This window comes from Rattus rattus, chromosome 9, assembly GCF_011064425.1.
Source record: "Rattus rattus isolate New Zealand chromosome 9, Rrattus_CSIRO_v1, whole genome shotgun sequence".
NCBI lineage: Eukaryota > Metazoa > Chordata > Mammalia > Rodentia > Muridae > Rattus > Rattus rattus.
In genome coordinates this window covers 5,293,832-5,311,505 of record NC_046162.1, presented here as the reverse complement: position 1 = coordinate 5,311,505, position 17,674 = coordinate 5,293,832, and the positions used below count along the sequence as shown (strand labels likewise).

The following is a 17,674-nucleotide window of genomic DNA, read 5'->3' as shown; positions in this document are numbered from 1 at the left end:
ACAAGTGTTGCAGCACATGCATGCCCATACACATATATTATAATCACAGAAATAAAATAAAACTTAAAAATTTGTAATATATAGCATTGAGATTTTCTACAAAAATAACCTACAAAATGCTTTATATTTCCTACTTATTACTAAATCAGAACTCTCTGTAAAAACCGGATTTTACTCTTCATCCTAATTTTCTTCCTTAAGTGTTTTATCTGAAAATTTATCTTCCCCAGTGTTGTAGTTGAAATAAGCTTGGCTCATGGGAAATGGCATTAGGAGGAGGTGTGGCCTTGGAGGAAGCGTGTCACTGTATAGGCAGGCTTTGAGGGCTCAGGCTCAGGCTCCCCCTATGCACAAGAGACCCTCCTCCTAGCTGCCAGTGAGACAGTCTTCCCCTGCTCGCCTTCAGAACAAGGTGTAAAACTCTGGCTCTTCCAACACCATGTCTGCCTGGATGCTGCCATGCTTCCTGCCGTGATGGTAATGGATTAAACCTAAGGACCTGTAAGCCAGCCACATTAAATGTTGTCCTTTATAAGAGTTGCCTTGGCTATGGTGACTCTTCACAGCAATGGAAACCCTAACTAAGACACCCTGTATGCTGATAAATGGTGAAATGTCCTAAATCTAACACTTGTAGTATTCGTCCTTGTCCCATATGTTAAACCTTCAGCACCAAAGTATAAATTATAGAAGTTTTTTTTTCAGTTATTTATTTGCCTTATTCAAATTATAGCCTAACTTTCCCAGGACCTTTAGTGTTGGTATACAGAAAGCAAACAGACATAAGAGTCCATTTCCTACCCTAACAACAGCTCCAGTCTAGTGTCACACCCCTTTTAAAGATTGACTTGTAGTTTATGTGCATGAATGTCTTGCCTGGATCTGTATATGTGCACCACACGCATTTCTAGTGCTGCAAGAGGCCAGAAGAGGGTACTGGATCCCCTGGACCTGTAGTTACTGGTGGCTGTGAGCTGCCATGTGGGTGTTGGGAACTGAAGCTGGGGGGGAGCTTACCCCATTACTTGATGTTTACTCAGGGACCTGAGCAGCCAGTTTCTCAGCTTCCTTTTCACTGTGACATTCTGTTACATGCAATGGCACATACTAACCTTTCCTTTTGAAATTAGAAAAAACCAAAGTGTATAAAACCTGCTCTGAGTCACTGAGGAAGTCATCTACTGGAGACATAATGTAAAAATCATCACAAAAACAGAGGGGAAAAAAACCCTGCAGTTCAACAATAATAACCATACACTCAGAAGCTTTCTATTGAACATCAGGTGAGATATAATCCCAGAGTAGTCTCCAGGCATAACACATGCTTTTAAGCCTTACTTGGGAGGTAGGGGCAGAGGATTAGAAGTTCAAAATTATCTTCAGCAACACTGTAAGTTCTAGGCCAACCTGGGATACTTGAGACCCTGTCTCAAAACAAAAACAAAAACAAAATTTTCATAGGCAACTGTTTCAGGCAGAAACTAATTGGTGACTGCCATATACAGCACAAGTATGGCATCAGAGGGTCACTAGAGACCCCTCTGCCCCTACTCCCATGTGAGACTCTCTAGTAAGCAGGATGACCCTACTCTTTGTGAGGTGTGGAATCAAAAGGCAGGTCTTATTTAACATCTACATCTAGATATAGTGATGATGTAGAGGCTTCCAGGACATCTCCTTCAATGTCTCCCTTACGTCAACCACCACATCCTAAAATTTCTACTGCTCTATGAAAAAAGATTGATTTAAGCCCTTCTTAGAAAGTCTTTCTTCAGATTGTAAACAAAGCTGTAAGGATCTCAAGGAAACTTATACTGACAGCAACAGTTTAAGGCAAACTTGAATCAACTGAGTTTTAAGTTGACAACATTCCATGTGCAATAAAAGAAGGAAGACATAGTAAGAAGAATATCTGCATAAAGCAGATGAAAAGTAGACCTCGTTTCTATATGATCTAGCAGTTAGGAACTTCTTAAGTTTTCACTTCAAAATTAATTTTAAAAAATGGGGTCTCTCCTTCCTCTCTCTTTCCTCACTCGCTCTTCTACTCTTCCTCTCTCTCACTCTTTCTTCCGCTCTTCCACTTTCTCTCTCTCTCTCTTCTCTCTCTTCTCTCTCTCTCTCTCTCTCTCTCTCTCTCTCTCTCTCTCTCTCTCTCTCTCTCTCTCTTCCTCTTCCCTCCTGGCTTGACACGAAAAAAAAAATGGGGTTTCATATAGCCCAGGTTATCCTGTAATTATGTAAACAAAGCTGGCCTCAAACTCCTGAAATTTGCTATTCTACCACACCCAAGCACTATGATCATAGGTACTCACTCGTTCAGTTCAAATTTTACTTTGAAGGTTGTATTAATTAATGTATTTATCTTTTTAAGGGGGGGGCACACCACAATTTGCATGTGGACGTAAGAGAACAAGTTGAGAGAGTCAGTTCTCTCTATCCACCATGTGTTGAACACAGATCACAGGCTTGCAGCATGTGCCTTTACCTGCTGAGCCATCTCATCAGTCTCAAGCAAAATGTCTAAGATTAAAGACAATTGCCAACTACCGAGTATAAGCAGAAGAGTCATTAAAATCTATATCCTATTAACTTCAACTGAATTGTAAACTATGACAAAAGATCATGCTTCACTGTAAGGAATAAGCCAACTCCAAATCTTCACCATTTGTAGGGAGAACACTGACTTAGACATGAGAAAGCAGAGCTTACAGTTGGCCTACGTGAGGCTCCAGGGGCTGAACTGAGCAGCTCACAGTACTTTTATATGACAACTTGGGCTATTGTGTTGTTATTCCTTTGTCAGTTCAAAGTTTCTCTGTGCCTCAGTTTCCTTCCCTACAAGATGCCAACAGAATGTCAACCTTTCTTAATGTCAAGGGTTCTTGTAAAAAAAAAATCAAGAGAATGTGTATAAAAAATCACTTCATACACCTCATATATTAGAAAGCAAATTAAAAGGCACTGTTCTGATGACTGCAGTAAGAGCCACTCATTTAGCATTTATCAGGTACCCACTACTTATAACTCATTGAGTGTCCTATGGATGTACTGATGACTGTACCTGCTGGACAAACCATAGGTAAGGAAGGAGAGTTTAGTGAGTAAAAACAGAACAACAGTATGGCATGTCTCACTAAATATCTCATACAGCATGTTACAGCTAGAGTAGTAATCAATCCTAAGCTATATTATATGGTTTTATTTGTATATATTTCCTCCTAAAACAATTCTCTATAAACGTTTACATGAAAGGTGGCTTAAAATGAGAAGCATTGGCCAGGCCTGGTGATGCACATCTGAGATATTAACTGAGGGGTTGGAAGGGTGGACACACAAAGATCCTGACTTTGAGACAGTCCGGAATGACAAATGAGACCCTACTTTAAAAAACTAAATGAATGATAAGGGAAAGCAGGGGATGTAGCTCTCTGGGAAGCATTTGACAAGTATACATGAGGCCATGGTTGGATTCTCATGCTGCATTAATAAATTACGTAATAAAAAGATAAAAGGCCAGTTATGTCCCCTAAGTTAAATTACTTTTTATTAAAAAATGCCAAAAGACCATTGCCAACAAATAACTTACCCTGATACCTGCCCATCTCCAGTGTCTACAAAATATCTACTAATATGTAATATATGTAAGAATATATACAATTTCAGGTAATTTTTGTAAAGACAGTCTCGGATATCCCAGGCTAACCTCTAACTTCTGGGCTTCCAGTCTATCTCCTCAGTGCTGAGATTATGGGTGTGTGCTGCCACACCCAATTTTAAGCAGTGCTCAGATTCTGGTGCTACCCCTGGCCTGAGAACACTGAACTGTGCTTTCATAATGTTATTTACTCAGCACAGGGTACATATGAAGCCTGAATTTCTACTCAATTTAACATAAGCAGAGTTAGCTGAAAGGCAGCTGACAAGAGTCTACTGTTCCACTCACCTAGGTGAGCTACAAGTATAATTAACTTTCTGTTCATAGCTAAAGCAGGTCAAATCATCACTAGGTTTCCTAAGGATGACAGAATTATTTAAAACAAAACATAAAGTAAGCAGTGAGACCTTAATGAGCAAATTAGATCACTGCTCCCTTAGTCAAATGGGCAAACTTATCCCAGACTTAATTACTGTGAGGAGAGTCTCTAAAAGATAAATGGGCTTTTGTACAACTAAGGAACCAGAAGAAAATTATTTTAAAACCCAAATATTTTAAAGCCACTGAAAGGTTTCCATTTTCCAAATAATAATTAAGTCACAACTATCTCCCTTCCCTATATAATCAGTGCAATTATTTAATTGGGGCTGGCGTACAGGTTCAGAGGTTTATCCCATTATCATTATGGCGGGAAGGTGGGAAGCATGGCAGCATGCAGGCAGACACGGTGCTGGAGAAGGAGCTGAGAGTTCCCATCTTGATCTGAAGACAGCAGAGCAGACTGTCACACTGGCCAGATGGGATAGCCCCCTGCCTCCACAGTGACATACTTCCCCCAACAAGGCCACATCTCCTCATAGTACCACTCCCTATGGACAAGCATTCAAACACATGAATGTATGGGGGCCATGCCCATCCAAACCACCACAATGTCTGAGAGGAGAAAAGTGAGGGCAGGGACGAGAGTGAGCCTCACAGCATCAAGTTACACTCCAATTCATAAATAATGAAGCGACTGCACTTTATGAAGTACATTACCCAGCCTAAGTTGCTCTGGAAGAGAAATACTATCTGCAGCCTTGTTTCTTGTCTGTTAAAGTCCTGGGGAAAATGAACTGAGGGCAGGGATGGAAAGAAATAAAGAAGCTTCCAGAATCTCTAAAAAGACTGTTAAATACTATAGCCACTCATGGCTAATTTTAATGCATTAATCTTTCCTTTGTTCAACATGAGTCTTTTTAGAATTTAAATAAATTTGGTATCGTATTTCTCTAAATTTGAGTAAACCTCTTAACTGACCCACTACTTTTCAGTAACTCTAAGACATTCTGAATATACAATAAAACACCTAACATACTAACCTCAGAGTAGAGAAAAACTGAAATTATGTGAAGACTTTTTTCCTAAGATCTTACATGATTTTTAAAACTGGCTTCAAAGAACTCAAGGGAACAAAACAGCTTCCTCAGCATGGCCTGGAAGACTTTCTATTTCGATTTTTTTAAAAAAAGACATCCTTTTATGTAGACCTGGCTGTCCTGAAACTCAAGAGGTCTGCCTGCCTGTCTCTTCAGTGCTGGAACAGAACTGCAATCCACAGCTCCACAAAGTCAAATTCCAAACATAAAGGCCATCATGAAGTGGGACAGACGGCTTCTGCTAAAGACTGTGAAGCTGCTCCTGCATCTGTGCATGTGACATCAGGGAATTCTGCAAATATACTGACCATGGTGCCTGATAACACGGTGCATATTTACTCACACATGTAAGGCTGCGTAAGCGAGCACACTAGCACAGTACTTAAGTATCTAGGTTCCATCAAATGTCACTGCAAACTCAGATGCATCTGCACAGTCTGTGTCTGTACCAACACTGCAAGAAAACAGTGCTCAGGGAAAACAAGATGCTCTATGACCTGTCACATACACATTACATCTCACTGACTACATCTCAATGAGCGTGGTTTAAATTTTATATGAAACTAAATCATTTCTTTTTTACCTTCTTGTGAATGAAGAATTTACTAACTATAAAACTAGAATAAATGAATGTTAAATACTGAGCCTGGCATTTAAGTTACAACTCATAGGTTAAATGGGACAGAAGCCTAAAAAGAAAGCCCCTTTGGTAAAGAAATTGTTTTAATCTACTGATATTACCCAACATGCTAAAAATGAAGGAGCTGGGAACTCAAGTAATTCACCCAAAGTCATAATGAGAGGAAGGGGTAAGTGGACTCGCTCTCAAGGGTCTTCTTCTTGCTGTTTGTTCCTATTAAACACAACCCCTGTTCCAGAATCAAGTAAGGTCTTCAATAAAGGAACAAGTTACTTTCTTCTAATACCATTATCTGAAATGTGCCACACAATATACCAGAGCCTCAGGCACAGAGAACTAAATTCTGTCAAGGGCTGCTTACATTCTATGAGAAATAATATACAAAATAACCACAACAGATTATTTTTAAATAGGGGTAGAAGTAAGGGCGGTACTGTAAGTGGTGAATGGAAGTTGTGAGGACGACAGGGGATAAAGGTTTAGATTTGGTCAATAATGTAAATACACTCATGATGAAGACAACAGCAAAAATGGAAAGAGTATTAAGCCACTGTAGCCTGGGTACATTATAATTATCTTATTAATGTTAGATCTACCTAATTTCCAGGTTTTATTAATTGTAATCCTCTATCAAATCAGACCTACCTAATTTCTAGATTAAGGAAAATTACAGAGGCTAGATCACAAGAAAATGAAAATCCAGGGTCACAGATAATCTCAGACTATGGTCCATCTGTAAAACTCTTTTTTAAAAAAAGTCTGTACCAAAGAAGGAAAAGGGGTACTTCTAGCTTTAAAAGACCGAAGAGAAATCATATGCAATGTGATCCAACAGGATCCCAATTTTGAAAAAAATTATATAAAGGTGTTTGGAAAGAAATTGGGGAGTCTAATTATGGACTAGATCTTGGAGAACACAAATGATAATAGTTCTAAGGTTAGGTGTGATCATAGTACCTTAACAGGAACTTTATGTTTTAGAGGTGTATACTGAAAATGTATAATACCTTGCTTAATTTCAAACAGTTAAACCAAAGAAATAAAGATGTATCGTATAATGCAAATTGTAGCCAATAAAATCTATTGGCTAAATACAAAGAGCAGAACATGTACCAGTTAGTAGAGTACTTGCCTGGCATGCTCAGAGCCCTGGATTTGATCCCCATTAATGGAAGATCAGAAGTTCAAGGTTATCCTTAACAACACATCAAGTCACAACCAGGCTGGGTTTGGGTACAAGACCCTCAGACCCCCAAAAGGGGAAATATAATTCATAATTTGTCTAATATAAGTGACAGACAGCAAGCAAAAATCTGACCAGAGAGATGATTCAGTCAGTAAAACATATCACGTTCAAGCACGAGGATCTTAGTTAGAACCCAAAAGCCATGTAAGAAAATACACAGGAACAGCATATGTCTATAATCCCAGCTCTGGACAGGTGGAGACAAGAGGATCCCTAGGGTGTGCTGGCCAGCCAATCTAGCCAAATCAGCAAGCTCCAAGTTCAGCAGCCAAGAACTTTGTATTTTATCTCCCTCATAAGCTCCCCACTCCCTGAATTCACCTAAAGCCTTTCCCTAGATCAGCTTCCTCTCCACAAAGAACACTATTCTGCCATTCAGGGAAACCCTCCCTCCTGAAAAACAAACAAACAAACAAACAAACAAAAAAACCCTCCTTCCTTTTTGAGACAAGGTCTCACTCCATAACCCTGGTTGGCCTCAAACTCAGAGATTCCACCAGCCTCTGCCTCTTGAATGCTAGGATCAATGATATATGCCACAATGCCTTGAATTATCAATAATCTTTTTTAAAAAAATAGGTTATTTTTAAAAACTTTTTTTTTTTTGTTCTTTTTTTGGAGCTGGGGACCGAACCCAGGGCCTTTGCGCTTGCTAGGCAAGTGCTCTACCACTGAGCTAAATCCCCCAACCCTTTTAAAAACTTTTTATTGATTCTTTGTGAGTTTCCCATCATGTACCCCAGTCCCACTCATCTTCCCATCACCTCATATCTGCCCTTTACCCTTACAACTTACCCTATAAAATGAAACACACACAAACAAAAACAAGCATAGAAAATATCTCACCTGGAAGCTATATACGTCACTGTGTGTCCCACACTATCCCACAGTATGTCTCACAGTATGTCCCACATTATGTCCCTGGGTTCATACATCTTTACTTGCTAGCTCCACTTGCCCAGTCAAGGCCTGGGGCCTGCTCTCCCAGGTGCTGCAGCCTGTGAGAGGCTGGGACAACTCTCCTGCTCTCACACCATTACGGCTGTCTCACTTGTGCCTTCAGTATCAGAGCAAGCTCTCCCAGAGAGGCGCAGGGCCTGAGTGGTATAGTCAGTGATGGGGCAGGACTAGCTCTCCTTGCTCTCATGCCCTTGTGCCTAGCTCTCCAGACTACTGCAGGTGGGAGTCCATCATCTCCACACCCATGTCATCTCATTGCCAGCTCTCCTGGGCTCTTACTCTTGGGGCCAGGTCACCTCTGCCCCTTCCAAAGCTCTCCTGTGCTGCCCAGGAGAGGAACAGGGCTGGCTCACACTCTCTTAAGGCCCCAGGGATAGCTCTCCCACCAAAAGAGGTGAAGGGCCCCGGGGGTGGGGGTTGGGGGGGGATAAGCAAATTTTTCTATACCACCTCTGTTTTGAAGCTTTCTGACCCTGCTCTTTGCTATTCTTTGAATTTTCCTAACATTTTCATTGCTGTGGAGATTTTTAAAACCTTAATTATTTAAATGTATGCCTCCTCCAGTAACCATAAGCTATTTGATTATCTCAGAGTTGGCCTTCCTTGTAGCTCTGGTTACACAGATAGCTTCAAGTACACGGAGTCAGAATAATGGAGGCCTGCTATTTTATTTAAAAGTTTCAGGAAAAGCCAGGAATGGTGGCACATGCCTGTAGAGTTGGATACTAGCCTGTGCAATGTACAATGAGCCTATCTGAAATGAACTTCTGAAAGAAGCATTTTTAACTCCCCTAGGAAATAAAATGTCTACCCTAAGTGAAGGGTATACTCACAACTAAGTAAACTAGACATGGCCCAAAAGCACGGATGCTACATGAGCCAATCAAAACTGTATGCCCAAATAGATCTCAAGTTCAGTTTACAGTAAATGCATAATCATCTAACCGTTTTCCTGGGATGGTAAACAGTCAATTAGAAAAGCCCCAAATCACTCCATCATCATTCAGTCAAAGGCTAGGGATGTACTTCAGCTAGAAAGTGCTTACCTCATATGCAGAAGGCCCTGGCTTAAATCTCCAGCACTACAAAAACAAAAATATACCTCAGTCAAGTCTTGAGGAGGTATTTATCAGTAATATTCCATATCAAGCCAAACACTTCAGTTTCCTTAGATGTCTAGCTTGACAGAAATCCCAGTTCTGAAAGCAGCTGCTATGGTTTGAATATGAAATGTCCCCTATAGGCTTCTGTAAAGGCTTGGTCCCAGCTGGTCAGGCTATTTTGGGAGGAGGTGGAAACTTCAGGGGATGGGGCCAAGAAAAAAAAAAAAAGGAGGCCACCTCATCCTATCTTCTCCCTGCTTCCTATCTGCAGGGAGGTAAACACTTTCCTTTACACCATCTCATTAGTGAAGATGTTCCTGCAAGTCCAAAGTATTGGAGCAGCCAACCATGAACCGAAGCCTTTGAATCCTTTCTCCCTGAAGTCAGGTCACAGCAATGCAAAAGTAACTGATATGGGAGCTATGGTGGAGATCTAAAAGTGTTACTGTACATGCAAAATTATGGTATTTTATATTACAACACTCAATCTATATCTAGCAGTATTTAACCTCCTGCTCAATGTCAATATATTTAAAAACAAAACCAAACAAAAACAAAAAGGCCTGGGCCCAGCTCCGAAAAAAAAAAAAAAAAAAAAAAAAAAAAAAAAAAAAAAAAAAAAAAAAAAAAAAAAAAAAAAAAAAAAAAAAAAAAAAAAAAAAAAAAAAAAAAAAAAAAAAAAAAAAAAAAAAAAAAAAAAAAAAAAAAAAAAAAAAAAAAAAAAAAAACAAAACCAAACAAAACAAAAACCTTGGGCTAGCAAAATTAGCTTAGTTGGAAAGGCACTTTACCATCTGACAATACAAGCCTAATGACCTGAGTCATTTCACAGAACCCACAATGGAGATAGGAGAACTGACACTACAAAGTTGTCCTCTGACCTCCACACACATCACTCACCCACACAATAATAAATAAATAACAAGAGTCTTGCCAACTGCAAGTCAAGTAACTAATGTAAGATTAACACACACTGACTGTTCCTGGCCAACACACATGCACCGTTAAGCACAAATGCATTAGAAATTCTCAATCTACTGTTTTTGAACTATCAAGTCACTCATGAGGACTTGGTGGTAGTCTAACACTGTCTAATAGGCAGAAATATGGCAAGGAGAGTAAAGGGTCAGGAAGATCAGATGTGGCACTGACACTGAAGATAGACCACACAGATGGTCTGTGGTAAGAAAACGAATCACTGAACTCATCATGTCCAACTAGTCTGACTGTATTCCTTAACCTAAATCAACCCAATGTCTTCTTCAGCAAGAATTCACTTTGCCTAAAGCCAAGAGAAATAGCCAATTTATTTATGCAAAAGTTTATTGCTAGTGATTAGCACTCAGTAATCACTCTCATTAAACACTGCTATGGAGTGAAGTGCTGTCAGAACCAGCTGTGAAAGCTTTGTATTGCGGCAGGAAAACCAAGATTCAACTACGAGTCCCTCCATAAAGACGGGATCTGTTCAAAAGAAAAAAGGCAATCACCTGTAACTCCCAGTACAGTTAGAGTTTCTGCTAAATTCTTAAACCCAGCAATAGTGGTTCACACCTTTAATCCCAGCACTTGAGAGGCAGAGGTAGATAGATCTTGAGGACAGCCTTATCTAGAGTTATAAAACCCCTTTCAGTTTTGGCTCCCAACTATTCCTCCATTCTTCCAGTGTTTGAAAATGTCCTTTCTTTTGTTTCGTTTGTTTTTTAATATATAATTTATTTTATGTTCATTGGTGTTTTACTTGCATGTACGTCTGTGTGAGGGTGTCAGAAGGCCTGGAGCTGGAGTTATGGACAGGTGTGAGCTGCCGTGTGGGTGCTGGGAACTGAATCGAGGTCTTCTGGAAGAGGTGCCAGTGCTCTTAACTCTTGAGCTATTTCTCTAGCCTCCCAATCTGTCTTTTTAGGCAAACTCTCACTGAAACCCAAGCTGGTCTTTAATTTATTATATAGTTGAAAATGATTGAATTTTTGATCTTCCTGCCCCTACTTCCCAAGTGCAAGGACAGCATGTATGGTTACCACACCTAAATTTAAAAGCAAAATAAAAGGTGCTAGAGAGAGATGGCTCAGTGGTTAGGAGCACATACTGCTCTTCCAGAGGCCCCAAATGGAGTCCTAATGCCCATATCAGGTGACTCACAAACATCTGTAATTCTAGCTCCGGAGGGATCCAACACCTTTGACCTCTACAGGCACCTTCACAGGTGCACAGATGCACGAACAAGCAAGCGCAAGTGCACACAGGCATGCATGCACACAATATATGTCTCACTATGTAGTTCTGGCTGTCCTCAAAAATCAGAAGTCTGCCTGCCTCTGCCTCCCAAGTACTGGGATTAAAGGTGTACACACCACACCCAGTCTAAAACATGTTTTGAAAACAAGTTTGTTCCTTATTCTGAGAATTTTGTTGTTTTCTGAGAAAGGGTCACATATAGCCTAGGATGGACTCGAACTAGCTATACAGATGAGGATAAACTTGAACTCCTGATCCTTCTGCCTCCACTTCCCCAGGTGCTGAGATTACAGGCATGTGCTACCATACCCAGCTTCTGGCCACTTGCACAGTTTCTGTCCCCAGCTCCAAGCTGCTAAGATTAGGTTCCCTATTATTCCCACAGCATATGTGGCTGCAGGACATTACATGATCTGTCTATACTGTCTATAGTGCACTGCAGTTGTTTCATGTGTACACATTAAGAGGGCTTTGGAAAGAGTCAAGAAAAGGATCATGATTCCTCTTTTGGGACCAATGCTTTAGTTGACCCCAGAAAACACAACCATCATCTCTTGCTCAAGAAGCTGAAGTGGAGCTGGAGAGATGGCTTAGTAATCAGGCTACATGGCGGTTTACATCCACTTGTTAACTCCAGTTCCAAGGATTTAGCCCTTTTCTGGCCTTTGCCAGTAGCAGGCACACATGAAATACTTATATATATGTATGCAAAACATTCAAACACATCACTATAAACTTTTTAAAAAAATTATCTTAAAATAATATTATTAAAAGAAGCTAAGTGGAGCCAGGAAAGGGTGGCACACTCCTCTCTCATCTCGACATTCAGGTTAAGGATCTTCAGTTCAAGGCAAGCCTGGGCTATAAAACAAGTTCCTGTCTCGAAACTGCAAGTGCTCGAGGAGATGTAGCTCAGTGATAGAGCCTAGCATGTACAAGGACCCGGTATGCACTGGGGAAAGAAAAGCTTAAGTGAGTTTATGGAAAAGACCACAGTGCTAATAATCTCCCCGAGATCAAAGGAAGTAAGCCTGAGAGTTTTCTATTTCTAACTGAGAAGGGAAAGTGTGCCTTGATGGACTAATGAACTTGAACTACTGCTTACAGATTCATCCAGGGATAGATATATAAGTAGATTTAAAACTCAAAGTAGAAGCATTGGCAATGAAAGAAAATAAATTGGACTTTATTAAAATTGTAGACAATTGTACAAAAAAATCAAAACCAAAAAACTGTCCAGAAAATGAAAATATCATCCACAAAATGGAAAAAAAACATTTGCACAGATGTATTTGATGTAAAGATCCCAGCATCGTAGAGCCAAAGGACTCGGGTAGACATTTTCCCCAAAAGTATATCCATAGCCATCAAGTACATAAAACCATTAAATAACAGAACTCATCAGGGAATTCAAACCAAACCTGAAGGACATAGCATTCCACAACCTCTAGAGTTGTGATGTTCTGAAAAATGGAAAATAACAAGTACTGGTGAAGAGGGAGAGAAGCTGCAGAGAGATTTCAGGTAGGAATGTAAGACAGTATGGACTCTATAAAGTCTGGCAGGTCCTCAAAAAGATAACTAGAACTGTCACAATTCCCCAACAGTTCTACTTCTAGGTATCTTTAAAAAGAAATGAAAATAGATGTCTATGCAACTGAAGTTCACAAATGCATTATTTGCACCAAAATGTAGAAACAACTCAAATACAAAACAACAGACGGCTAGGTAAGGAAAATGTGTACACACTTACAATAGGATGTTATTCAATGATAAAAAGATTAAATACTGACACCTGCTATAAGATGAGCCCAGAAAAGATTATGGTAAGTGAAATAAACCACAAAGGAAAGACTACTATGAGATTTCATTTATGTGAAACATCCTGAACAGGTAACTCATCAGTTAGAAAAAGGTACACTAATGCTTATCAGACGCTGAGAAGAGAGGACGAGAGAGAGACATACCATCTGAAGAAGAGAAATGTGGATGTGGATGTGGATGTGGATGTGGATGTGGATGGTGATGATAGTTATGTAACACTGAACTCCAAACAGTTATCCATGTGTGGTGGCACACTGCTCCTAGCACACGGGAGGCAGGCAGATCTCTGAGTCTGAGGCCATCCTAGTCTACAGAGTCAGTTCCAGGACAGCCAGGGCTACACAGAAAGACCTTGTCTTGAATAACAGTAGCAAAAACAACAACAAAAAAGTTAATACCACATTTTATGGTAATTTCTTAAATAAAACAAGGAAAGAAGGAAAGCTCTTTAATTTCAGCCCTGAATAAAAAGTTCTCACTACCATTCTAAGCTATATGATGTGGAGGATATTACTTCGTTTCCCCAGGCTTTGATCTTCACCTACAATATAGAGTTGACTTTTATCCACCTCAAAGAATTGTAGACTCAATGTATCTATTAATCCCTTAGCACAGGACTTGTTACATAATAAATACCAGATAAATACTGTAGATTTTATAATTCCAAAGACATTGTTACTCATTGAGTAGGTGTCTGTAAGGCTGCTATAAATGGGTATCTGAGAAAACTCCATAACGATGCAAAGACATTCTGAAGTAATGATTAAAGCAACACATATCCAGCATTTGACTAGCTTCCTGAGAACCTAGGAACCTGCAGATATCAGAATCAGTTCTCTTGGGTGTCACTGAAGAGCTCACTAAAGAGATGAACTAAGAAAATAAGCACACTGACTTGTCTTCAATTAATTGTATTGATGCTCTCCATAAATATTTATTTCTAAAAATCATAAAGGGACCAGAGTAAAGGCTCCAGAGTTCAATCCCTGGGACCAACATGGTGGAAGAAGAGAACCAAAAATTGTCTTTACATCCACCATGTATGTGAGCAACACACTCACCCTTACCCCTTGTCTACAGGTCCTAAGTACCAAGTCCAGTTTCACAATATCATCATCAAAAAAAGAATCATACAGAATATGCTATTAAAAAATGCCCCAACCATGGAAGACTCAAGGGAATGAAAGTTGGGAGAGTACATTAGCTAGCTAATCTTGAATCTATAATAGACCTGTCTTGTTTAAAATTAAGCATTAAAAAAAAAAAAGCCTAAGTACCTTAAAACTCAAACCTGAATTCTAGATAAGGCAGACCAGAGAACTATAGATAGCATCAGTGACTCAAACAGGAATACAAATCTTAGTGTGAAAATTAAGCCATCTCCATAGTGTTATAGTGTTTTGCAAGAATTCTCCAAATTCCTTCACAGAAGTAATCTACCTAAGAAGGCTTTTTGGGTATTTTTTTTTTTTTTTCAGGAGCTGGAGACCGAACCCAGGACCTTGCGCTTCCTAGGCAAGCGCTCTACCACTGAGCTAAATCCCCAATCCCCTTTTTGGGTATTTTTATACTCACATTAAAAATACTTGGATTCAGAGCTGGAGATTTAGCTCAGTGGTAGAGCACTTGCTAAGCAAGGCCCTGGGTTCAGTCCCCAGCTCCAAAAAAAAAAAAAGAAAAAAAATACTTGGATTCAGAAAAAAAGGGGAAAAGTATTTATTTAGATTGTATCTGTTAAGAGCTGGCTGACTTGGGAAGGCTGGGGCCATTCTAAAATGGTGGTGCTCACATAGCACTATGAATGTTAACCTTCATGAAACACACCTGAAGGCTGCATTATATATTCCATGTTGATAAAAATGTTATAACTCTATATAACCAGATTAAAACTGCTGATGTTTGAAAAGCTAAGATCTTTGACAACACCCTTAGGAAAATAGTCATTCCCTTTCAAACAACAAAAAAAAAACTGTGAACATGTTAAACTGAATCACACAGCACAGTAACTTTTTGTTGTTTTTGGTAACACGGTTTTGCAATGCAGCCAGGACTGGCCTGGAACTTAAGATCATCTAACTCCCAGCCTCCGGAGTTGCTGGCTCCAGTCAGCTATTACCTCTCATGACAGTAATGGAGAACAAAGGCTTCCAAAATTAAATTCCAGAAAGAATTCTTTTATCCCCTACAGACCCATCTTCTGCCAGCTACATCAGGGCTATCCCATGTCTCTTCCCCAGAAGAAAAAGAGGAGGTACTCCCTCTTTTAAAACTTCTCTTTAGAAAAACAGCAGATTATGATTCAGAAAACTTAAACGCTGGAAGAAACTGATAATAGAGCTATCTAACTGTAGGCCACTGGTAGTAATTATCCAAAGCTAGGATTTCATACTTCTAAAAGCCCATGCTAATACTGTGATTGGATCCAAAGTCGCACTGCCAAAAGGGTTAAACTGGCTCAATTTTAAAGGGATATTATAATTTTAACATGTGCAAAAGTTAAACTGAATGCTAGTAACTGAAAACTAGCATGCTTAACTGGTACCATCTGATCACTGATCTGCCCTTAGCCCACTGTTATCACGCCCTTTCTACACTTGGGCTTTGTTGTCACAGAGGATCTCACCAAGTGACATGAAATGCACTACAAAGGAGCATCTCCATGGACTACTTTTTCAAGGCAACGTCCACTGAGTTCTCAAATAACTTGTCCAACATTTAGTGACAGAGATTTTAGTGAAGTGGCATGGCCAAACATCCCGTAAAACGGGAAATGTCTTGTACAAAAGTTAGGTACCCAGGATTCAAGGGCAGGCACCTGATCTCAAGGTGTGAAAACATGTGACCCCGCCTATTCCCAACAACTAAACAAAAATATGCACCCGATTTGAAGGCACCCAATACAAGGTTCGAATCAAATCAAGTTACCTTTGCCATTCCCTGGTGGCTCTTTTCTACAATGTTCGAACTTCTATACATTCTATATAATGAATGGGCTCGGCACTTTTAGGTCACTAAAAGTAAAGTCAATCTTACCCCTCTTATCCCTCCCTCTACAACTACTAAGAATGGAATTAGGAGACCTCTCATCACGGGTACGATAACCGAGAAGTGCGAGTCGCGTTGGAAAACTTTTACTCTAAGCACTAATCTTATACTGGGGTACTTTTTATCCTGCACGTTTTCCTTTTACGTAAGACACATCGGAATTTGACGAGTGCGCCCCGACGGCACACTGGGCTAACGCCCCTGGCAGCAGCAGAGAGCCACGTTTTCCTCGGGCCGATCGTCTCCCCCCTCCGCCTTAAAACACTGCCCATGGCCACTTAGAGACTTCCCCAGCCCAGCTCCAGAAACTGGAACCAACCGGGGCAGCTGTCATCCGAAACTCGGGAAAGCTGAGCCCGACCAACTCTACCGACGCGGGAAGGGCTGGGGGTGCGGCGGGGCCCGTCGGGGGCACTCGGGGCTGTCCCCCTCCCCGGCCCCACGAGCCGCCATCCGGCCGCCGAGTTGTCCTCCGGGCCAGAGTCCCTCCGGCTAAGCCAGGTCTAGGCCCGCGGTCCCGCGTGGGGCCCGAAGCGCGTGGCGGGGCCGCCGCAGAGCAGAAACGACAAAGGGGCGCGGGGTCGGGACAGGTGGCCGCCGCCGCGAACAATGGGGGGCCGCGGCCGCCCCCTGGCGCCACCTACCTCCCGTGCCGTCCGAGTTCTCGTTGAGGCTGCCCGAGGAGTCGTGCTGGGCGCCCACGCACCCGCCCATGGGGCCGCGGCCGCCACCTCAGGGCGCTCGTCCCGGCCGCTGCCTCAGCCTGCTCCCGCGTCGCCGCCTCGGGCCAGGCGCCGCTCTCTCGCCGCTCAGCCTCCGCCCCCTCGCCGCTCCTCCCACCGCCTCGCCCAGCCCCTTCCTCCGCGCCCACTTCTACCTCAGCCCCCCGGCCGCCTGGCCCGCAGGCCCGGCCCGCGTGCCGTCCTCGGCTCCGGCTCGGCCCCGCCAGGCCCGGCTTGGCCCATCCCGGCGGGCCGCAGCGCCCGCTCGCCCCTTGCCACCCCTGCGCCCCTGCGTCTGGGCAAGCCCCACCACAGCCGCCGCCGCCCGGCAGCCAGGCCCCATCGCCCCCGCCCGCGGCACCGCCCTCAGTCCCGCTCGGCTTGCGCTCGGCCGGCCCGCTGGAACGGCCTCGAGGGGCGGGGCCTCGTGCTGATTGGCTGCATGCGCCGAGGGGGCGGGGAATGCCGAGTCGAACCGAGTGGAGCCGAGCGCCCGAGGCCGGGAGAGTAGGGGGCAAGCGGAGGTGGGCCGGAAAGAAGGGGAGGACTCAAGTAAGGACCAAGTGGCCAGCTCGTGGCCAGCTCGTCCTTACTTGAGGACCAGGTGGGGCTCTTTCTGGTGTGGCCGGTAGGAGAGGAGTCGTAGGAGACTCGGGGTCATGGACGGTCTGGGCGTGCTTAGAGGGGTTGGCCTGACCTCAAGTCCCTGCACCTTTTGAATTTGTGGAGGCAGCGGGCTGGTCACCGAGTCTGGGCTTCCCTTGCTCTCCGGGTCCGCAGCCCCTGCCATCACTGTGCCCGCTTGTTAGAGGTGCTTTCT

General features: G+C 42.4%; 1 protein-coding gene across 1 annotated transcript in view; it reads right to left on the bottom strand.

The window, feature by feature from the left end:
• Nucleotides 1-16,967, bottom strand: part of Ubtd2 (ubiquitin domain containing 2) — a 65,727-nt gene extending 48,760 nt beyond the window's left edge. The window contains exon 1 of the mRNA XM_032912049.1: nt 16,777-16,967. Within this exon, the coding sequence (XP_032767940.1) occupies nt 16,777-16,846 (70 nt within the window). The 5' untranslated portion in view covers nt 16,847-16,967. The remainder of the gene's footprint in view (nt 1-16,776) is intronic.
• Nucleotides 16,968-17,674: the final 707 nt, after the last annotated feature.